General features: G+C 38.8%; 1 protein-coding gene across 1 annotated transcript in view; it reads right to left on the bottom strand.

Moving 5' to 3' along the window:
* The window catches only part of FASN3 (Fatty acid synthase 3), a 253540-nt gene that overhangs the window by 83767 nt on the left and 145254 nt on the right, over positions 1-24519 (bottom strand). Inside the window, exons 24-27 of the mRNA XM_072296313.1 lie at positions 24101-24230; positions 8833-9009; positions 8111-8290; positions 7619-7817 (exon numbers count right to left, since the gene is read on the bottom strand). Of these exons, the coding sequence (XP_072152414.1) occupies positions 7619-7817; positions 8111-8290; positions 8833-9009; positions 24101-24230 (686 nt within the window). The remainder of the gene's footprint in view (positions 1-7618; positions 7818-8110; positions 8291-8832; positions 9010-24100; positions 24231-24519) is intronic.

Raw genomic sequence — 24519 nt, 5'->3', positions numbered from 1 at the left:
TGTTATTCCATTTTAATACACCATTTTGTGTTCGAGCTGCATATATCGATTTCAAAATTTTTGACGTAACACTCAGATTTGTAAATGATGAGAAATAGCTGGGTTAGAGGGGTCAAAGTGGGGGGAGGTTTAATTTTGTCCACGCGATAACTCGAGTAAAAATGAATATTTTGAGCTGTATGTAATATTTTGATGGTAGATATCTACTAAGACTGGTTTCCTATTGAATTTCAGCGAAATCGGCCAACGCGTTCTATAATAGTGGCAATTTACCGTTTATATGGGTGAGGGGGGGGGAAGGTAGGAGTTGCGCAGCCAAGGGGAACTGTTTCTTGAAACATATCTGTGGCAAGAGGGGTAGGGTAAATGATTTCACTCCCCAATGTGACACTACCCTTCGGAAAATACACTCATGCCCCGGTAAGTACGCGGACTACAAAAAGAACCGTCCCCTACTTGCCGGCAACCCCACGGAAAAACCATGGTCTTCCAGTTTGATATCACGACGCTACAAAGAAGACTAATGTAAAGCTAATTGAAAAGACACTGCGCCCTATCAAAGTAAGGTTATGTTCCGCATACAGGACCGTCTCGAATAGCTGCCTTGATGTTATTTCCGGCTTCCCACCAGCCCGTCTGCTAATTGAGGAGCGTATGAGAAGGCACAGTAGACAAGAAAACTTTTCAGAAATCAGGCACGACATCATTCGTCAATGGTGCGAGCTCTGGTCATCCTCTCCAACCAAAGATATTTGGTTTAAAGAGTTGATCCCGAATATCGAGGAGTGGCTCTTCCGAAATCCAAGGATGGAAACTGACTTCTAGGTGACCCAATTATTAACAGGCCATGGGATTCTTAAATACTATCTGCACAAATTCAAGCTCGTGGAAAGCCCATTTTGTATCTTTTGCAAGAGTGAAATTATTGACGACGCCTAGCACAGCATCTTTGGCTGTGATAGGTTTATGAGACACAGACTTGAACTTTCAGCTGACCTGGGAGAAGACCTGACAATCTAGAATTTCCAGAGAATCGCCCTTGGCAGCCTGACAGCATGGACAAGAATCAAGCGTTTTTTGCTAAAGAAGTGATTGGTGCCAAATCTTTAGTTTTTAAGGCACTAGATTTGCCATAGATTTTAGATTAACCTAACACACCTAAATCTGCTCATTGCCCCATTTTCTTTTTAGTCTTGTCCCCTGTCATCTTGTTATCTTGTCCTCCAATTACTGGAGGACGGGAGAGGAGTGCCGATGGTATGCTTTCATTGTGTTCCCGGTTTTCCTCTCTCTCCCTCTCCTTTATAAGGAGATTTCCTATATAGATTATCCTTATAGTTATCCTTAGTCACATCATTTTAAATTTCTAACCCTTTGTCACTTGTAGTTTAATATTCTTCTATGATGTAATGTATTTAAATTGTTCAATAAAGGAAAAAATGAAATAATAATAATAATAAAAAAACATTCAATTTTACTTCTTTGAATTTTCCGAGTATTAGCAATGTCTCCTACTTTCTTATTTCAACTGCAATACTGAGAGATTCATGTTCCTACATGTTTGGGGATAATAGTACTCCAGTATGCAGTGATCTTGAAATCATATAGGGAAAAGGGAAAGAAAACATGGAAATAAGGGGGTGAATGGTAGACATATGTAAGGGCGACCGTGACAAGATGAGTAGATGCAATACAATGGAGAGACGTCACTATACGGAAACGAGTACATGTTCCCGCCCCCGCAAATAGGGAGCAAGTAAAAGAAAAAACCATTGAATAATTGGACGGAGTTAAACAGAAAGGAACCCAAGCCACATCGAGATCGAACCGAGAAAAAGAGGTTTAAAGTTTGGCTCCTGCATAGGACTCAATGTAAAAGATAAACCTCAAGTTCAATTTCTGCAAAATTTGCCCCAACAAAAACTTTGAATTTTTGGCGATAGATAGTAGAGCAGTGGTTGAGTTCAAAACCACTCATAACTCAATTTTTTCCAAAATGTGGGTTGGTTCCTTTCTGCTTAACTCAGTCCAATTATACATGTTGTTACAACAGTTTTGACAAAAAATAAAATGAATGCATAAATACAGTACGGAATGAGTACAGTAATAATTGACTTAAGGAATGTTGAGGTAGTTGTTGGATAGATCAAAGAATAATAATGGCGGTGGTTGGACCCACAAGTCGGGGGAAAAAAAAACATGGTAGTGGTTGGATCCACAAACCAAAAACAAAACGGTAGTGGTTGGATCCACAACCCAAAAAAAAAGGAGGACTGCGGTTGGATCCACAACTCGAGAGAACAAGGGGTCGAGTGGGAATGCACTCCCAATTCATTTTATTTTCTGTGAGGAATCTTTTCATTTTGTCAGAATTACATGCAGATACAAGACTCCTTTTTGCACCTGTGTGAAAGCGGGTGAGTTATCAGAATACATTTGTTTGGGGCATCCGCGCCTACTAATGAACCGTTGAAATCCTAGCAAAAATGAATGAACCGTTAAATTCACTGTGAATTCTAAATGAATAGCCTTCGGAGCAAAACAAACAAAAATTAATACAAAGAAATGTTTGACCGATCTTCTGTTCATGTCAGGTTTAACTTTGAAGAATCCGAAATGATCCACACTGCAGAGGGTGAATGGTCGAGGAGACGTAACCCTCCCGGCTGGTTGTTGACCCATTAGTTGGGTGAATTGTTGGGGTTTTGCCCTTCTGCAGATGACGCAAGATTGAGTTGTTCCATCAAGGGTCTAACATTGGACCAGAAATTGGCCAAAAATTACGTCGAATGGATGAGAGCAATAGATTACCTAGGACCTGCGTGTAATAATTTTAAGTACTCTGAGTAGAAAATTAGCTTTGTTAAGGGACGCTTTGATGGCAAGACTGTTGGATTTTGTGCATCAAACGAAATGACTAAGCCTACCGCCAACCCATGAATCATGTGAACTTCACTTACTTCAAAATAAGAAGGATCAGCTAGACTTTTCTCAATGTTAGACGAAATTTCTTGAATTTTTGGAAGTGGGGAATTTGGTATCAAGACAGGTAAGGACGTAACTAATAGAAAAGGAATAATGGCATTATACAGGGTGTTTCAGACCACCCGTACCAGGCCTTTTTCTCGATTGTTTTAGGTCGTATGAAGTCGGGGACCGCGGGATTGAATAGGGAATTGACCCCAAGGAATCCGAATTTCGTGGTCCCGAAACCCCCCCCCACCCCCCCTTGGGGAGTAAAGGGGGGGGTCACGATGCTAAAAGTCACAATTTCTGACCGAATTGCGAATGAATCGCATCACAATTGAAAAGCACGGAAAATTTCATGTGAAATTGACGCCTAAAAATCCATAATCGGCCCATCCAAGGCCCATAAATGACCCCCTAAAGAGGGGCACAGTACCCCCTCCATAATTTCTCTTTGGTCTCAAAATTGACGTAGATTCTCCAGAATAAGATGGTTTCCGAGGTAATCGACCCCGAGAAATCCAAATTTCATGGTCCCGAAGCTCCTCTTCCTCCCCTTGGGGGGCAAACGCGGGGCCCAATTTTTAAAATATGGGCTCCTTTCCGAATCGCAAATGGATTGCATCCAAATTGAGCAGCAGAACACATTTACATCTTAAGTGACCCCCAAGAGTTCTAATTGACCCCCCTGAACGGCAGAAAGTAACCCCCTGAGGAGGGGGGCTTCGCCTCCTCCGAAAATTTCTCAAGGTTCCTCTTTGGTCGCAAAATTGACGTCGATTCTCCAGAAAAAGACGGTTTTCCAGGAAATCAACCCCGAGGACTCTGAGTTTCATGGTCCCTAAGCTCCGCTACCCGTCCTTTTGGGAAGAAACCGTCTTTTTCTGGAGAGTCGACGTCAATTTTTCGACCAAAGAGGAATCTTGAGAAATTTTTGGAGGGAGCGAAGCCTTCCTCCTCTGGGGGTTACTTTCTGCCGTCCTGGGGGGTCAATTAAAACTCTTGGGGGTCACTTAAGATGTACAAGTGTTCTTCTCCTCAATTTGGATGCAATCAATTTCCGATTCGGAAAGGAGCCCCGATTTTAAAAATTGGGCCCCCGTTTGGCCCCCAAAGGGAGATAGAGGAGCTTCGAGACCATGAAATTTTGATTTCTCTGGGTCGATTATCTCGGGAACCATCTTTTTCTGGAGAATCTACGTCAATTTTGAGACCAAAGAGAAATTATGGAGGGGGTACTGACTCCCTCCTTAGGGGGTCATTTATGGGCCTTGGATGGGCCGATATTGGATTTTTAGGCGTCAATTTCACATGAAATTTTCCGTGCTTTTCAATTGTGATGCGATTAATTCGCAATTCGGTCGGGAATTGTGACTTTTAGCATCGTGACCCCCCCATTGCCCCCCAAGGGGTGGTGACCGATACGACCGATTACGCTGACCCGATTCCGGAAACAACCACATGTACGTTTTCTAATGGCAATCCTAATTCTCGCGCAGATTTGTGTGATTTTAAGTTAGATTGTGAGGCGCAATCTAACAGAATTTTGCACTTTCTAATAAGACCCCTACCATCAGCTACTCCAACAAGAGCAGTTGATAGTCATACTCTGTCCTGCTGTTTCAATGTAGAACTGTTCTTTGAAGCACCATGCCAAGTTGATGCTTTCTGCTTGCTAGATTGAGTGCCTTTACTATCAGGGATGTGTATGAGAGTGTGATGTAATCCACCACATTTTAGGCAACGTCTGGCAGACTCGCAAGCATTGGTTTTGTGATCCAAAAAACAGTTTTTACACTTAGATAGCGAGCTTATTTTGTTTATTCTATCTTACACCGAGAGAGCTTTAAATGTGGGGCAATGATACGTGAAGTGAGGTTGAGAACATGTAAGGCAATTGGAACTTTTTTGTTTTGCAAAGGAGCTCGTTGTAATGGACGACGGATTGTTCAGAAAAGAAACCACCAGAATAATTAAGAGCTTCCAATACATGGCTTTGCCTCTTCAAAAAGTCAAATAACTGTTGCCTACTTGGAGGCTCCTTACCAGGGGCTACCCTTTCCCACTCAGCTAACGTGAAGGAATCAAATTTTGATATTATCAATGTGGTTATGAGTGAATCAATATTTAAAGCTGCGAGTCCATGCAAAGTTTGTTGAACACGCAGTAGCATGTTCTGAGCTGATTCCCTAGTGGAAGTAACGCAAGGCAGGTTCAGCAAAATGCTGGTTTGTTTATGTATTATAGAACGTTTGTTCTCAAAGTTATCATTAAGAAGCTTCAAGAGCTTCAGAATAGTTTTCGTTGGAAGTATCTAAGTTTTGCAAAACAAGCGAGGCTGAACCTTTTAGTGCTGATTTTAAGAAATGTAATTTTTGTATCGGAGTTAAAGTCACATTTTCATCTATTAAAGAGTAGAACATTTGTTTGAATGACGTCCATTTTTCAAATGACCCATCGAAGGTTGGCAATTCTGCCGGTTTCAAGTGGCAACGAAATTTAGGTCGAGCATTTGAAGAAGTTGCTTGCGATGAATGAATAGAGGTTGCAATTCTGGACTTTGCCGCGGTAATTGAACCAAAATACCTGATTTCAAAATCACTAATCAACCCAGAAATGTCTCCCTGTCGAAGTGAGGACAGTTCACTTAGGACACGTAAGTATTGAAAAAGTACCGTAATATGGGGTAAATGGGGACAGTTTTTTATACAAATACACGTCTGAGGGCCTACTGATTTCGAGAATTCGGTTTTTTTTTAACAGGAAGATGTGACCTTGTAAGACCTTTACTTTCCCCCAAAATTTTGATGATACGAAAATTTTAACTATTTTAATTTTGTTGTTTTACCTACTGTCCCTATTCAGCCTCCACTGGGGTGAATAGGGACACCAGCAGATTTCAATGTAAATAAAGCGTTGTTCCCATTCTGCTAACTGGAGAGTGAATGGAGACACTACCTGAGTTCTAAAAAAAAGTGAAATTCGAATCTGAATTGGAAAAACATGTCTCTAATTAACAAACATTAAATAGTAAAAAGCAAACAGATGACAATTATCCTTTACGCCCTGATCATTGTGAGATCTGAAAGATAAATTCCTCAATTATACCAGGGCAGTATTCAAAAGCCTCAGAATATGAAATAGGTACAATAAAGTATTCCAAAGGATGTGATGAGAGGCGGAAAATTTCAAAGAAAGCCCCTCCCCAGTGCCTGAGTCTATGATACTCAGACTCCCAACTGCTCGTTTTTTGGAGAAAAATGTTTTTTAAACCACCTAAATATCGAGCAAATTTCATCATTTTTGGTGATGAGCAAGGTAACTAATGATGTCAAAATGAGATGACATAAAAAAAAACTTTTCTTTAATTCGTGATCCACTTGCATGGGACGTTATCACGCTTGTTTTATCGCTTTTTTTCCGGATCTGGTTTTGAGGTTATGTTGGCATTTTATGTTTTCACTAAACAACACCGATTACACCGGTTGAGTAAAGAGGATGCCAAACTATAAATTTTCGGGGAAAAACGAGTTCTGTAGGTGCCAAACTTACCGAGTTATGACTGAAGAACGGAAATAAATCAAAATTGTCCCTATTCACCCGCCTGTCCCCATTCACCCTATATTACGGTATGGGAGTAATAACTGACAATCGAGATTCCAGCTCGATTGTAGTTACGTGAATATCGGAAGCAGCGATTGAAAAGCGAGCTAATTGCTCTTCCAACTGCTTTTTGGTCATTTCTAAGCATGTAAATTTGAGTTGTTTATCCTCCATGATGCTTGCGTTGAATTAATAGAGGAAACAAAATAATAAAAAAATGATTGATTATGCGCTTAAAAATAAATAATAAAAAAAATATAGGGCATAATCTCACTGAGACATTCTTGATGCAACATAGGATAGACAAATGAATAAGGGCAAACGGACAAATCAAACTCAACAAACTCAGCTGATCTGGAGATGAGAGAAGGACAAGGTGAATGTCGAGAAATTGCTAAGCTATGGCAATAACAGCAGGATGAAGGGAAGCAGATGAGGTTATATGCATTCCAACAGCAGATTTACGGAAGACAGGAAGAGAAGTCATCAGATGAGAAGGTGGAATGAAGGGAGAAATGTGTCAGGATTCTTGAAGGGTTGCCGGGTTACAGAAGCCAGACGGCTGCGGGGGTTGAGAGCGGACTGGCGGATCAGCTGATGCCTTTGTGGCACTTTTTCGAGAAAAGAAAAATAGACTGACGAATTTTTCACTTTGTTCGGTTAATTGAAGCTTTTTGGATAATTTCACTTAAAAATCACCAAATTGTACCAAATTTTAACGCACTTATTCGCGTCAGGGTCACCATAATATGATCACGAAATCATATAGGGAAAAGGGAAAGAAAACAGGGAAATAAGAGGGTGGATGACAGATATATGTAGGAGCGACCGTGACAGGACAAGTAAATGCAATACAATGAAGAGACGTCACTACGGAAACGCATACATGCAGTGTCCTGCTATTTTAACGAGAAAATGTTACCCTCCTTCCCATTAGTTCCCATAAGTTTTAGAACACACTACTTTGACGACCCAAACAGATGGCGTTGACGTGACGTGATCTACTACTCTTAACGAACGTCTGCAAGTTCAGAGGATTTATAATTACCAAGCATATTGTTGTTTGCCAAGTCAAATTTCCCAATTTCCAGAAATCGTCCACCTTGTGCCAGACAACGGACAGAGGCTTGCAATTTTTCCTCAGCTAGAGAATTTAAGACCAAGTCGACACCTCTTCCATTTGTCTCCTTCATAACTAGTTGCTCAAAAGATGTATCGCGTGAATTCCCAATATGATTATCTGTAATCTATAAAAAGAGAGAGGAAAAGATAGGTAATTGGAATAAATGTTGGATACTTTTGTTTTAGGCACTTACTTTTCCGTTGTCCTCAATAGAATACAAATGAGAATTTGGGTACAGATATTGTGCCTGATCGTGCAAAAAATACAAATTAAAATTAAAGTACAAGAGGTGGGCGGTGCACATTGGTCCACGGCCTAGATTTAATGGAACCGGATTTGGGAAGGTGGTGCATCGTTTTAAAGTTCAGCCCTTCCCCTCTCCCTAAATGCGTACTATAACTTGAACAAACTACCAACCTGAGGGAACATTTTTTTAATGAAGGCTCTCTTTTCTGGAGTACCAACAGTTGTAAAAACTGTACAGCCATAGAACAAACATAACTGGATTGCAGAGAGACCCACTCCTCCACTACCGGCATGAATTAACACTGTGTCTCCTTCTCTCATTCTCCCGCAGATCATTAGCGCATAGTATGACTGAAAACAAAGACATTTTCTTGCGATCATAAGACATCCACCAACGACATCCTCTTCCAATTCGCAAGGAAAACTGGGTTGTTTAAAAGTTTGCGCATTCCACAGGTAAAAGTAAGCTATATGAGGATTCTATATGAAATCTCTATCTATGAAAGGGCTTACAGCTGGCTGTAGAAAGTCATATAGGTTGAGCGAGTGTTGTATAAGCTCACACAAATGGCAAATAACGTCTCTTGAGGGCAACCATTCACCATAATTTTGCTCTAACTGCCTCAAGATTCTTTCGAAGTTTACGCGACATCTTTGCCTGTGCTTGCAGAGCCTAGTTTAAATGAGATTTAATCCTCTGGCATGCATTTCTTTTCTTGTCAGACATAGAACATTGCTCTTAATGAACGATGATATGAATACACAATTTTTATTTATTTTACTCATCAGATTTTTTATAGGTAGCAACATATCTTTAACATGGAAAAAGATGAACTTGCAAGGACAAGGGAAAACAAAAATTAGTCTGCGCTACCATATAGAAATCTACTTACCGTGCCGTAAGTGACTGGTACAGTGGCAGCCTCTTCAAGAGACCAGTGATCTGGGATTGGCCAGATGAATGATTTATCTCCTTTCAACACTGAAGCCATACCGCGCGAAAAGCACATACCCATGACACGCTGGCCAGTGGCATCCCTGCCAGAATATTCCAAACCCAGTACACACTCCTGCAGAATTTCAAAAACTTTCAATATTAGTATTCAGTATAAAAGCGTGCAAAAATTACAAATGGAGCTAAAATAAGACATCCTCAGAAAACTTTGCTAAAACCAAAAATACTTATTCGACAAAGCCTACGTGTTCCTTTCCGTGGGTGAGACCCAATCAAAGAGTCTTCCTTTCAAGTGCCCTTTGTCAGAAAGTCCACTCAACTTAGTGTCAAACTATGATTAAAATGTAAGCTTATGATAACACCTTAGCTCGAAAAAATTTGAAGATGCGATTGGGAATGCTTACCAAGTTATAAAGAGCAAAAATGCCAACATTTTAGCAAATTCTTCCCGCATGTTTTCCTTTTTTTGTGCACAGAACGTCTAGTAAAAAATAAGAACCAACTTTTAAAGAGGCGTAGGAAGGGGGCAGGGGGGGCCTGCCCCCCCTAGAATTGGAAATAGTATAATTTGCCCCCCCCCCCCCCCCGAAATTCTGGATGGTGGGTCATTCCACGTCAACGCAACCAAGGTCGGAACCCGACCCCCTCCGATTTGGCTGAAAATTGGTATACGGGGTCTTAACATCATTCTAAGAATCTAATTGGAAGGGTTTTCCCATCCGACGCCCCGTTCGCGAGATATCGACCCCCAAAGATGGGGTGAATTTTAGCGATATTCAAAAAAGGCCGTTTTAGCGATTCTCATTTCCTCGACTTCCCTCTCTTTGACTCTCCATAGCGAGACTCTGTATCAATCCATCCTACTTTGAAAGAATATTTCTAGACCAATTGTTCATGTAGATTCCGAATATGCCATCGAAATTGAGCTAAAAATTATTTAAACGGCCGTAATTTAGAGTTTTTTATAATTTACAATTTTTTCGCCATTCAATGTTCAAACTGAATTATCTAAAAAACAGTCTCTCCGATTTTTGATTTTTTTTTATACTTCAAGCTTAGGATAAATACTTCTGGTTGATATACTTTTTTCAATTGCCATCGGACGATTAAGGGCCTAAAAAAATTCAAATATGACAATTTTTTCGGGAAAAATGGTCATTATCCTGGTTAGTTTTCGGGAAAACTGAGGGGTGATCGGGAAGAATAAACGCAATTTTCAGATTGCGTATTTGAGAACAAATTTACCCGTATTCTGCAGGGGCACCGGTCCTGAAAAAAACCAATAATGGTAATTATAGAAACTGACCCGGAAAATTATTTCGATCAGAGTGTTCCTGAACACTCTAATCAAAATGACTGCCGAGTTCGGCCTTTGCATGGTTCAAATCAGCACCATTTGGCATGAAATGTTTTTTTCCCCCTATTTTCTTGGAATCTGTGACCTCGAAATCAGATATCTAGAGTGTTTACTCCTCTCTTTGCTCCTCATCTGACGTTTTAGCCACTAAAGAGCCAAAATCGGCCGCCATCTTGGATTTTGGGCATTTCCGTGGGTCGAGGGGTCTGCATGACAATTTTTCTGGAATCTACGATCCCAAGAACATGAGAATCGACACCTCTCTTGACGTTTTGTGCCGTTTTACCAAAATTTCAATTCCAGCCTCCATTTTGGCCGCCATCTTGTTTTTGGGGCCTTCACATCAAAATCGGAGAGGCCACCAACTGGGCTAAATAAAGGCCGAAAATTGGTAAAACAGGACGATTTTGCACATGTTAATCCGAATATTTCGACAATGAACTCTTCAATTATCGATATTTTTTCCCACTTTACCCTCTAACATGTATAAAATCAGACTATCAACGCTTCCCATACATGCACCGATCGATTAAAGACCTGATGGAAACCGAAAACCGACCGAAAATCCTCGAAATTGACGCAAAAAGACGATTTTTCACACCGTAACCGATGCATCCCATAGACTGTAACTGCAATTTCCAATTTTCTCTCTCTACTTCAACCTTAAGGTGTATACTTTCGAGTAATAAACCCTTACTAACGTGCATCGATGGGGCACGGATCCGAACGGAAATGAAAACCGGCCGGAAATGCTCAAAAATGACGGGAAAATGCGACTTATTGCATAGTCAGGGGAGCATGTGTTCGAAAATTACGTCCCGTTTGCACGTTTGTGATTCAAGTTTACTCTCTTCATTTTGGTCCCTATAATGAGACAATCTTTGGTGGCCTCTCCGATTTTGATGTGAAGGCCCCAAAAACAAGATGGCGGCCAAAATGGAGGCTGGAATTGAAATTTTGGTAAAACGGCACAAAACGTCAAGAGAGGTGTCGATTCTCATGTTCTTGGGATCGTAGATTCCAGAAAAATTGTCATGCAGACCCCTCGACCCACGGAAATGCCCAAAATCCAAGATGGCGGCCGATTTTGGCTCTTTAGTGGCTAAAACGTCAGATGAGGAGCAAAGAGAGGAGTAAACACTCTAGATATCTGATTTCGAGGTCACAGATTCCAAGAAAATAGGGGGAAAAAAACATTTCATGCCAAATGGTGCTGATTTGAACCATGCAAAGGCCGAACTCGGCAGTCATTTTGATTAGAGTGTTCAGGAACACTCTGATCGAAATAATTTTCCGGGTCAGTTTCTATAATTACCATTATTGGTTTTTTTCAGGACCGGTGCCCCTGCAGAATACGGGTAAATTTGTTCTCAAATACGCAATCTGAAAATTGCGTTTATTCTTCCCGATCACCCCTCAGTTTTCCCGAAAACTAACCAGGATAATGACCATTTTTCCCGAAAAAATTGTCATATTTGAATTTTTTTAGGCCCTTAATCGTCCGATGGCAATTGAAAAAAGTATATCAACCAGAAGTATTTATCCTAAGCTTGAAGTATAAAAAAAAATCAAAAATCGGAGAGACTGTTTTTTAGATAATTCAGTTTGAACATTGAATGGCGAAAAAATTGTAAATTATAAAAAACTCTAAATTACGGCCGTTTAAATAATTTTTAGCTCAATTTCGATGGCATATTCGGAATCTACATGAACAATTGGTCTAGAAATATTCTTTCAAAGTAGGATGGATTGATACAGAGTCTCGCTATGGAGAGTCAAAGAGAGGGAAGTCGAGGAAATGAGAATCGCTAAAACGGCCTTTTTTGAATATCGCTAAAATTCACCCCATCTTTGGGGGTCGATATCTCGCGAACGGGGCGTCGGATGGGAAAACCCTTCCAATTAGATTCTTAGAATGATGTAAAGACCCCGTATACCAATTTTCAGCCAAATCGGAGGGGGTCGGGTTCCGACCTTGGTTGCGTTGACGTGGAATGACCCTGGTGCAAAAACACCTTCCTCAACGGTAAGTCTCTGTCGCCGTGGCCCGTGAGAGGATGCCTTTAAATAGAATAACCTGTTGAATGCAACAATTTCAAAGTATCTTAACCTTAAAATGCATGATACCGGGTGATTTTTGGGCAGAAATTGAGGGAAGATTAGCGCCACAAGTGTCTCGAGATCAGAGTTAAGAAATTTCATGAAAGATTATAAAAAGAAATTTCATTAGGAAATTTTAAGAAATTTCATGGGGAAATTTCATGAAAGAGCCATGCACAAATTCGCCCGTTTTCGGGCCCTCGAAATTGGGGTCGGTGTGAGGTATTTTTTCATCCATAGGGTGACCCTTTACACATAATAAAATTTCAGATTGAGTATACGCACCGTTTTTGAGATATGGGGGGGGGGGGGGCAAAGTCCCCGATTTTTACTCATATTTGCAGGTATTTTATAGTCGAACTTCGGCTGCTACAAGGTACCGGATGTAGATATTGAAGCGCGGTTTGCGGTGATTTGTCAAGCTATTTCTGGATTATTTTTTCACATCTTTTACAAACCCGCAAATGGTTTTCGGGGGGGGGGGGGGGGGGGAGCTTTATTCATATTATCATGACCGTTCGTATACGTCTTACTGGCATTAATTGCTTCGTTCTCGACTCCTCTCCACGCCGTAATCATGATGGTATTTTCTGTTAGGAATCTTTCTTCTTCTTTATATTTGACCAATTCTAATGTTGTCTCCCCCTTTTTCCCTTTTTAAACCCCCCCCCCCCAATTCTAAACACTCCCTCTCAAGTGTATATTCCTGTGCGGCAGATATGAAGGTGTTATTTGTGGGGAATTATTTTTCTGTCTTTATGGTTGATAAACTTTGACTCCACCTATTTCCTCCTTCCCCCCTTTACCCCTGTTTCACCCCCCGCCCCAATTTCCACCGTACCTTACTCGAAGTTGTCTGCTCCCTCCGCAGCAGAAATGAGGATGTTTCCAGCGAAGAATTTTTTACTTTTTTAAACTCAATACAAGGGAGACACCCCCCACCCTTTTTTCTCTTTCCCATCCCCCCTCACTAGTTCATATTTCCTACCTTATTCCCTCTTTCCACTGCCCCCCCCCCCCTCTTTTCTCTTTTTTACATGCTTGAATACTTTTTTTTTGTGAGAGTATAATAGTTATCGGATAGTGTAATAGTTACCGGAAACATCCTCATTTCTGCTGCAGAGGGAGCAGACAACTTCGAGTAAGGTACGGTGGAAATTGGGGCGGGGGGTGAAACAGGGGTAAAGGGGGGAAGGAGGAAATAGGTGGGGTCAAAGTTTATCAACCATAAAGACAGAAAAATAATTCCCCACAAATAACACCTTCATATCTGCCGCACAGGAATATACACTTGAGAGGGAGTGTTTAGAATTGGGGGGGGGGGGGGTTTAAAAAGGGAAAAAGGGGGAGACAACATTAGAATTGGTCAAATATAAAGAAGAAGAAAGATTCCTAACAGAAAATACCATCATGATTACGGCGTGGAGAGGAGTCGAGAACGAAGCAATTAATGCCAGTAAGACGTATACGAACGGTCATGATAATATGAATAAAGCTCCCCCCCCCCCCCCCGAAAACCATTTGCGGGTTTGTAAAAGATGTGAAAAAATAATCCAGAAATAGCTTGACAAATCACCGCAAACCGCGCTTCAATATCTACATCCGGTACCTTGTAGCAGCCGAAGTTCGACTATAAAATACCTGCAAATATGAGTAAAAATCGGGGACTTTGCCCCCCCATATCTCAAAAACGGTGCGTATACTCAATCTGAAATTTTATTATGTGTAAAGGGTCACCCTATGGATGAAAAAATACCTCACACCGACCCCAATTTCGAGGGCCCGAAAACGGGCGAATTTTAGCCCTTTTTGTGCAAGGCTCTTTTCATGGGGTTAAAAGAAATTTCATGAAATTTAAGAAATTTCATGGGAAGGAAAGAAATTTCATGAAATTTCTTGTGAAATTTCAAGAAATTTCATTCGATGAAATTTCTTTTAGCAACTCTGCTCGAGATGCGCTCAAATAGAGTTACAATTTCAATCATTTTCCGGGGGAGGCCCCCTGGACCCCCCATTGGGCTGGGGGTATTCCATACCCCCTACACCCACCGGTGGTGGGGGGGCAAGCCCCCCCCCCCCCCCCAGCAAAATGACCTAGGTACGCCTATGAACTTTTAGCGACCAAGGACACATGACCACAAACAAGCAATCTCAAGCAAAACTGTAGGATCACAAACAAAACCATCACTATAATGCCACTGGCATCACACGACTATAAAAACGGAAGTACTGCACATACCGAGAATGGAGAGGCCGTAACTTGTCAGTTTTGTGACATCAAGCTAGTGAGTAGATATTTATCGAAAACGACAAACGTCTCCGGGTCATCGGTGCATCGATGAGTGAGGCAGTCGCTGCGTGGACCAATCAGATCGGCCTTCGATCGGCCGAAGTTGCGCGAAGCGGCCCTCGATCGGCCGAAGTTGCGCGAAGCGGCCCTCGATCCGCCGAAGTTGCACGAGCGGCCCGTTTGAATCTGAGTAAAGTAACAATCTCCGGTATTACGCTTTCATTTCCTCGATTATTAGACAATGTCACATATGGGTTAGTTAGTTTTCCACAGTGAAATTTCATCCTCTTTCGAAAAGGTTCTTATGAATTTTTGCATCAGTTCAACCCCCGAAAAGATATCGGCACGAAAGAAACACTTGTCAGGCGTTTTCCCATAAGAACATATGTTAAACCGCGGCCGAGTTTCATCTACTAGCGTGACGTCACATAAACGTAGTTACGGCCTGTCTACGCTACTACACATATATACAACATATATACAACCAGAGAATGCTTGCTGAGCCATCCTGTTTTTAGAGAAAATTGTATAAAAGTAGCTAAGGAGTACTTGAAACAAAATTGTTACCCTATCACTCTCGTCAACTCTGTTTGTGAAGAGGTCATTAATTGTTGTTACAACGGATTCCCACTCCCAAAACATAGAGATGATTCAGAATTTGTTGTTTTACCGTACATACCATCGATCTCGGAAAAATTGAAAGCCTCTCTCAGACCTCATAAACTTTCAGTCGTCAATTCAAACAAAAATAACTTGAAAAAATTTAATTCATCTCTTAAGGCAAGAACATCAAAAGATAAGATATCTAATGTGGTCTATCAGGTGCAATGCGAGGATTGCCCTGGTGTGTGTGTATATAGGTCAGACTTCCCAATATCTCCATAAGAGAATGGACGGCCATAAACTTAATAAAAGTGAGGTAACTGCTCTTAAGCAGCACATTCGGAATGAACGGCATGTATTTGATTTTGATTCTGTAAACATTTTATGCTGAGAAAGCAACACCCAGGTCCGGTCTAACTTAGAGGGACTTAACATCTCAAAGGAGGGCAATGCGATTAATTTCCGAACTGAATTCAATCAATTTGAGGACTATTACGTAAAGTAGGAGACGGTGTCGGTGTAGCACCTTATTATCTCGCTAAGTTTTCCGCAACCGCGGACCGTTTTTCTCGTTGTCTGTTTTTGTAATGTTAAAGTCATCTCATGCCCTGAGGAGGGAGGCAATTGGCCTCCGAAACGTTGGCAAAATAAATACCTAAATTTATATGTGTGAGGGTTTTTTATATATATATATATACATATATTGTAAAGCGAACTTCATGAGTTGTTTAACCGTACATATATTTATTTTAAACAAAAAATTTTTAATGCGACGTTTCGGTGCTTATTATTCGCACCATCTTCAGCCACCATCACCATCTTCATCTTCATGAAGTTCGCTTTATTAAACATAAAATAACCATGAAATTAGAAAATATATATATCAAGATAAAATGGCTGTAATATTTATAGGAAATTTACCTTATTTATTCAGCTTGCAGCCATAAAAAATCGAAACATTAGTTCCTACGCATCCGCAACGTTTCGCCCCGCATGGGGGGCATCCTCAGGCAGGCACACATTATAACTTAAAAACTATTCATAAAACTGATCGATTGTCCACGCGAAATGTTAAAATCGTCGAATGTCTACGCGGAAAAATAAAAACTTTTAAAAACACGAGAACTAAAACTACAACGGTGGCCACCACGAAACTCCGACTCGTATAACTGCTTGAAAACTGACTATAAACAAAGAGAGCCCGTCACCGCGAGGAGTAAATAGATAGCACACGTAAACAATCAGAAGAAAGCACTGTACGCCGTGCCCAGTACATCGGTGTCAGTTCTGAAATTAATGGAGTTTGAGCACCGTTTAATCTGTATGGCTTCATGATACAGCCTTGCCCTGAAATTGGGTTCCCTGACAAGTACTTCCGGATTTTTGAAGTTAAAACTGTGCTGTTGTTCTTGGCTGTGTTGGTGCAAAGCAGTTTTCTCCTTTTTGTCATACTTGTGTGACCGTATTCGTTCCCCTAGGTAGCGTTTGGTATGACCTATATAGGCAACATTGCAATCCAGACAGTTTATCTTGTAAACAACACCGGAGGTCTTTTCAGTTGGTACTGTACTCTTCAATTTCGAGAAAAACCGTTTATTCGAATTTGGGTTACTGAAAACTGGAAAGAAGTTATAGGGCTTCCAGCACTTTTTCAATTTTTCACTGAGTCCCCTTATATACGGCATTTTCACGACATTGCCAACATCTACTTTCTCCTTCGAAATTTTATTTTCTTCTTTCTCGCAAATATACTTGCATTTACGCATCATCTTGTCCAGTAGAGTAGGTGGATAGCCATTTCCTAAAAGCAACGTACGTGCTCTATCCATGCTTTCCTGGCGGTATTGTTTATCTGATAACTTGTAGGCGCGTTGAAATAAATTGCTCACAACATTTGCTTTCCAATGGAAGGGTACATTTGAAAAATAATTCATGTACCTACCAGACGATGTTGGTTTTTGATACCACTTCGTGTTTATTTTTTGACCTTCATGATGGTCTATGGTCATATCCAAGAAATTAAGTGATCCATTTTTTTCCGTCTCTATGGTGAATTGGATTTTAGGATGAAACGAATTGAAGTGCTCTAAAATGTACACATGTAAATTTTTTGGAAAACATGTGATGCAATCGTCTACAAACCGTTTATAGAAGGTTACACTGCATTTAAGTGAGGCCAATATTTTCCCTTCTATATATTCCATTACCAAATTTGCTATCACTGCTGAAACAGGTCCTCCCATCGCAACACCAGAAATTTATTGATAAAATTCTTCTTGGTACTGAAAAAAGGTAGAAGTTGCACATACTTTTAATGCATAGAGGAACTCCTTTTTCAGCAATTTAGTATGGTGCTTGATCTTGTCCCAATATTCCTCTATGACTGTTTCGATTAATTCGAGTGGGATATTTGTGTACAAAGAAATAACATCTAAGGAGGCCAGCATGTAATGCTCCGGAATTTTTTGGTGTTTAATGAAATTACGAAAATGGAAGGAATCCTGTATAAAAGACTTAGTCTTTCCAACCACTTTGGACAATGTATTACTCAAAAACTTCGACATCTTATAAAACCAATGTTTCGATTTTTTATGGCTGCAAGCTGAATAAATAAGGTAAATTTCATATATATATATATATATATATATATATTATATATATATATATATAATTTCATGGTTATTTTATGTTTAATAAAGCGAATTTCATGAGTTGTATAACCGTAACTTTCCCCCCTCGCAAAAATAGGGAAAAAGAAGAGACGGTGGTTGGACCATATTTGTCCTCATGTTCTGAAAAATTAAGTGCCGCAATAAAACCATTTGGATTATCGCTAGTAACAACAAATAAGTGTAATTTGAAAGGGTTTAAATCAGCTCTAAAAACCAAAATCCCAAACGAGAAAATGTCCGACGTGGTTTATGAAATCCCATGCAAAGGGTGCCCAGGGGTCTACATTGGGCAGACTTCACAGTATGTACATAAGCGCCTTGACGGACACAAGTTTAATAAGCATGAAAAAACGGCACTTAAGCAGCACGTAAAAGAAACAAACCATCAATTTGATTATGATAACACCAGAGTGCTAAAACAAGAGAAAAATGAGCAGGTCCGTTTAAATTTAGAAGGGTTAAGCATCCTTAAAAATAGCAACGCTCTGAATTCACGGACAGAATTTTCCCATTTTGAGGTTTATTTGGTAGGTACCGATACCTTTTAATTGTTACCCATTGTTTTGTCGACCATTTATTAATAGCTGTAACTCAGGCAACAATGTTTGTAATGTTCGTTAGATTGTAACTATCTTTTCCTCTCTTCCCTGACCGTGTTGGATCGGAGGACTAGGTGTTTATTTCTTGTTTTTCCTTGTTTTGTCGCCTCAGTCTCTGCCTGATGATGGTGGGAATAATAAGCCACCGAAACGTCGCATTGTAAAAAAATTTTTTGTTTAAAATAAATAAAAAGTTATGGTTATACAACTCATGAAGTTCGCTATATATATATATATGTGTGTGTGTGTGTGTGTGAGGGTGTGTGTGTGTGTGTTGTAGTTCTCTTAGCCTTTATGTGTGGTGTAATCATTATTGAAAAAGTTACTAGAACTTATAAATTTTACTTAAGTTTTGGAGTCTTACTCGTTTTTACTTAAGCTATGGAATGGCGTCGAATATTCGTATTCTGTAATTTGTGTCGGTTTTGTTTGCGTAATAAAGGAAGTAATAAGTCTTCAATCTCTTGTTAAATGCTTTATCTCAACAAGGTAGCAGAGCGTGGTTTTGGGTAGTAAAGCGGTGAAAATAGTAATCGTGGGTAACTTTTTTTCGTGATCGCGAGTTCGAGATTCTGGCGTAAAATACACCCCTGAGTATGACCTTGAGTCCTTGAGTATGAAAATGGTTAAGTGTAACGATGTTTTGTTACCCATTTTCGACGGTAATTCATACACAAATTGGAAAAAGCGCATTCTGAAATTTCTCAAGTTTAAAAAGTGCAAAGTGTCAGTGGAGCGAAAGAAGAAGGGTGATGAAGAGCAGAAGGACTAGGAGCAAACGGATGTAAAGGCAACAAACTTCATTTACAGTGCTATTTCTGATAGACAGCTGGAATACGTGAGTAATTTCGAAAGTGCGTATGAAATAATGTAAAAATTCGATAAAATGTATATGGAAGACTCCACTGCGCTCCAAATCGTTGGTCTTTCTAACTTAGAAATTTTAAAATTCAAAGAGAAGACTGACCCTACGAAGTTTTTTGACGAATTTGAAAAGGGCATAAATGAGTTGAAGAATGCTGGAGCAATTGTTTCTGAGGGCGGAAAGTTGAATTATATGCTGAAGGCTTTGCGACAATCCTTGAGTCTTGTTGGTATTATGATTGACGTTTTACCAAAAGCTGAACAAACGGTAGATTACTTGAAAAGTAAGCTGAAGTTAAAGACAAAAGTAGAACAGTATGGTGATGATGCCAATAATCAACCAAGTGAGAGCGGAAGTGTTTTCGTGACTGGAGTAGCTTCGCATAAGACTGTGACCTGTTATACCTGCGGAAAGCTAGGCCATTATCAATCGGAGTGTGTTCAAGAGGTGCGACATGTAACTTGTCATAATTGTGGTAACTACGGACATTATCAGCAGAGCTGTAATCATGGTGTCAATCGGGGTCGTGGTGGTTATGTTCCAAGAAGAGGTTATCGAGGACATCAACGAGGCAACCCCCGTGGTAATCATCATGGAAACAATAGAAGGTGTAATCGAGGGAACTTTAAAAAAATTCACTATATGGGAAGTAATCGAGGCTCTAGAGGTGGACAGCACCAGTCAAGTGATGGAAATGCTGGTACTTTTGTTGCTCAGGTAAACTGCTCGACACTAGAAGAAGATAATCTGTCTTGCAATGAGATAAAATGGTTATTGGACAGTGGAAGTACCGACCATATAATAAATTCTAGATGTTTATTTTTGTAACTCTATTACTTTAGAACAGCGTGTCAAAGTGAGAGTAGGGGATGGAAGAGTGTTAATGGCTACCAAAGTGGGTCAATTAGATGCTACTTTTATAGTATATGGTAAAGAAACTAATGTTAAAATTCCAAACGTGTTTTATCTTAAAGATATGGAAACGGTATTACTAGGAGTAGCAAAGATAACAGACAACAACACTTTTGTTTACAAAGGGAAATTGGGTAAAATTTATGGCCTCGATAGAAATTTGTCGGCAATCGCAAAAAAAGAAAATAAGTTGTATCGTTTGACTAGATTTACTCGTAATAAGTCTCCTAATATTTAATTAGTTGACAAGAAAGAAAAAGAAAAGATGAGTGTTTAAGAACGTTGGCATCGCACCTTAGGTCATGTAAATCATAAATACTTAAACACAATTTTAAAAATAAGTTGCTTCATGATTTGTCCGAAAGTTAAGAATCTGATTACATGAAACGACACATATGTATTGAGAAAAAGATGCATAATCTTCCATTTGAAAATAATAGAGTTCGAGCCACAGAATGTTTCGAAATCATTCAAACAGATCTAAACGGATCCCATAAAACCTCAGGAGTAAATGGTAAAAGTATTTTTTGACTTTGGCAGAGTCGGTAGGATTTATCTCATAAAGACACAAGATAAAGTGGCGAATTGTTTATTAAACATGTAAATGAAATAGAAAACTTGTTAAATAAACGGGTGATAAAAATTTGGTGTGATAACGGCACCGGAAATCTGAACAAAGATACTTATAATTTTGCAAGAAGAAAAGGTATTCAAATTAAACCATACCTTCCTTATGTGCATGAACTAAATGGCACGGCGGAAATGTATAATAGATCCATTATGGATATATCTAGATATTTACTTGCTGAGGCAAATGTTGAATTAAAATTTTGGCCAGAGATCGTTTGTACCGCTGCTTATTTGAAAAACAGAACCTTAGCAAACACATCCCTAGTAGCAGAACTTTTGGTTTTTCTAAAAAAACATATATAAAAAAACATATCTGTTATCTATAAGGTAGTTTTATAAAAAGAACGTGTAACGCTTAAATAAAAAAAAAATCAAAGTTCAGATCTGACCGTAATATAAAAAATGATATAAACTAGATAAGTGTATTTTTTAAGACAATTTTTTTATTTTTTTATACAACGTATGCATACGAAAGTGTTTAAAGTAAACATTTTCTTGTAACTATTTTATATAATGAAAAAACTTATCATTTTCGTGGGCTTTTCGCAAATTAAAAGTTTTTTTAATATTTTTGCAAAAAGCTCATGAAAATTATGACTTTTTTAAAATAACGGTTACATGAAAATGTTCACTTTTAACACTTTCGTATGCATGCGTTCTATAAAAAAAATTAACTTTCGTGCATACTCTTTATCATTTCCTTCTATAGTTCTGCTACTAGGGATTAGAAAGGATAACTCCTCTTGAAATAATATTTAACCAAACACCTAGTGTAAAGTATCTACGCCTCTTTGGTAGTGCAACGTTCGTGAGAGTTGCAGAAGATAAGCGAGCATCAAAATGGGATAGAAAAGCAGACAAAGGTATTTTGCTTGGATATACAGAAGAAGGTTACAGAGTTTTTCTAAGCGGTAAGGTAATAATGGCAAGGCATGTGGATATTATTGAAGAAGATGTACACTGTATTAGTTTTAAGGTTGAAATTGATACAGATGATAATTTAGAATCAGGCAATGAAGAGAAATGTGAAGAAAAATATGAAAGACCTGTTAGAGAACGAAAAAAGCCTGCACGATTTGATGATAATTATGTTTACTATCGTGCTTATGTTAATTATTGGAATAATTGTATACCTGAATTTTATGAGGATGCAATAAAGAGCAATGAAGCTGACAAGTATAATGAGGCAATGATGAAGGAGCTTAATAGTTTAAACAAAAATGATACATGGTCTCTTGTGAACAAAGCAGTAGATAAAGAAGTATTAAATATAAGTGCATTTTTCCTAGAAAGGCAGAAAACAATCATGAAACTAGGCTTGTTGTGAGAGGTTTTCAAGAGATAGAATTAACAGAGGAAACATACTCTCCTGTAACAAAGATGGAAACTTTAAAAATGTTGTCAAATTGTTGTCAGATTGGATTGGATATGTATCAAATGGATGTCGAAACGACATTTTTAAACAGTAAAATAAATTCTGAAGTTTATGCAAATCAGCCACGAGGTTTTGCAAAAGTAGAAGGGAAAGTCTACAGGCTAAAAAAGGCTTTGTGTGGATTGAAAGAAGGCCCACGGGTGTGGTATGATTGCTTTGATGATCATTTGATAAGTATAGGTTTCGAAAGAGGTTTAATAGAAATCCGTCTTTCGTATTGAAAAATCAAAAAGGTGAGGTTGTCTATATTATCGTATCTGTCGATGATTTACTAGTTTGTAGTAAAAGTGTGTCGCATATTAATTATTTAAAAAACAAAGTAAAAGCAAAATTCCGTATGAAAGATCTTGGTAAAATTTAAAGCTATCTAGAAATAGATGTAAATTACAATCTGCGCACACAGGTAATGACACTTAGTCAAAGTGAATATATTGCTAAGTGAATATATACTAGCTCAAAAATATGGCATAAAAAATAGCAAATTGTGTAAGACACCAATGGAGGGAAACATGAAATTGGAACCAGCTATTGAATGTGGAGACTTACCTAAAAGAAATCTAAAAGGATCCCTTCTGTACGTTAGCTTTGCAACACGGCCGGATATTGCATTTTCTGTTAACTATTTGAGTAGATTTATGACTACTTGTGATGAAACACACTTTAATATGCTCTGAGTGTACTGAAGTACGTATATTTAACAAAAGATTTGAAACTAATTTATGAAAAATCAGCTAATCCTGAAATTTTAGTTTGTTTCTCAGACTCTGATTGGGCCGGAGATTGTGTAGATAGGAAGTCAACCTCTGGGTTTATCATACACTTTTTTGTAAACTTAAAGTGTTTTGGAAGACAAAAAAAAAACAACAGAATATTCTTACTAAAAGTAGTACACTTGCTAAGTATGTTGCTTTGTCGGGAGCCATCTCAGAATTATTACTTGTTAAAGAATTAATTAAATTTGTTGATATTGAAATGTTAAGGTCAATCAAGATGTTTGAAGATAATTCAGGAGTCTTAGACATACCTCAGTGTGGGGATTTAACCAAAAATTCCAAACATATCGAGACTCATTATCATTTCATTAATGACAACTATAAAAAGAGAGTAATTGACATTATACTAATTGATTCTGATGAGAACACTGCCAATTTACTTACGAAACCACCTAGCAAAATTAAATTTGAAACATTTCGTCAAAATTTAAATTTAAAGTAAATGAAACGTTAAAAGCATCAAGTGAAAAAGGTCTGAAAAAGGTTTTTAATAAGTTTAGGAATTAAAACACAAATTTGAGGAGGCGTATTGATCGAAATAATTTGTTGGAATTTTTTGTAGCAAATTTGTATTTAAATTAAAGTGCCTCTAGTATTGAAAATATTTGTAAATTCATCTTTGTACTTAAAAGATAAATTTAAGGAGGCGCGTTGATTATGTTAATGTACGCTACAGGGCAGCACTTGTTGATACTTCTCAAGCTTGTATGTGTGTGTAAGTCTCATCGTCGTTGTTAGCTATGGAATGGCGTCGGATGTTCGTATTCTGTCATTTGTACCGGTTTTGTTTGCGTAATAAAGAAAGTAACAAGTTCTCAATCCGTTGTTATACGCTTTATCTCAAGAGAAGTAGACTATCCTCAGATCAGGACAGTAAAGCATGTACAGACTATATTGGTAGAGTAAAAAGAATTATTATAATCTCATTTTATAATTCATGGGTCTCTCTTACACATACGAGACTAGTTACCTGTTCTAATCTTCCCCTTGCAACAACTTCTGGGGCAATTTTACCGGTGGCTAACATGATATCACGAAAATTGAGGGCCCCAAAGTAGACGTGTATCAGCGATTCTTCATGGGCTTTTCGGCCTTTCATTCTGATAAATAAAAAGAGGAAACAAAAAATGAGAGAATCATTGCCGGGAGGAATCATCTGTTCAATTTGTCAATATGACTGAAATGATAGCCAGAGGAAGAATTTAATTTTTAATTTCTAGTTTTTCAGTTTTTTCTTTAAATTTTGTGTTGACTCTAGGATTCTTCTTGGTAAGTATGAGGAGCCCAATACAGATAGATTGAAGACCGAAGTCATACAGAGTGGGCAAAAATTATAGAAACAGTAGTAATCGGATATAACGACCCTCTAGGGACCGGCCTAATTTGGTC

Source organism: Bemisia tabaci, chromosome 2 (assembly GCF_918797505.1).
Source record: "Bemisia tabaci chromosome 2, PGI_BMITA_v3".
Lineage (NCBI taxonomy): Eukaryota > Metazoa > Arthropoda > Insecta > Hemiptera > Aleyrodidae > Bemisia > Bemisia tabaci.
This window is presented reverse-complemented; position numbering and strand designations above follow the sequence as displayed.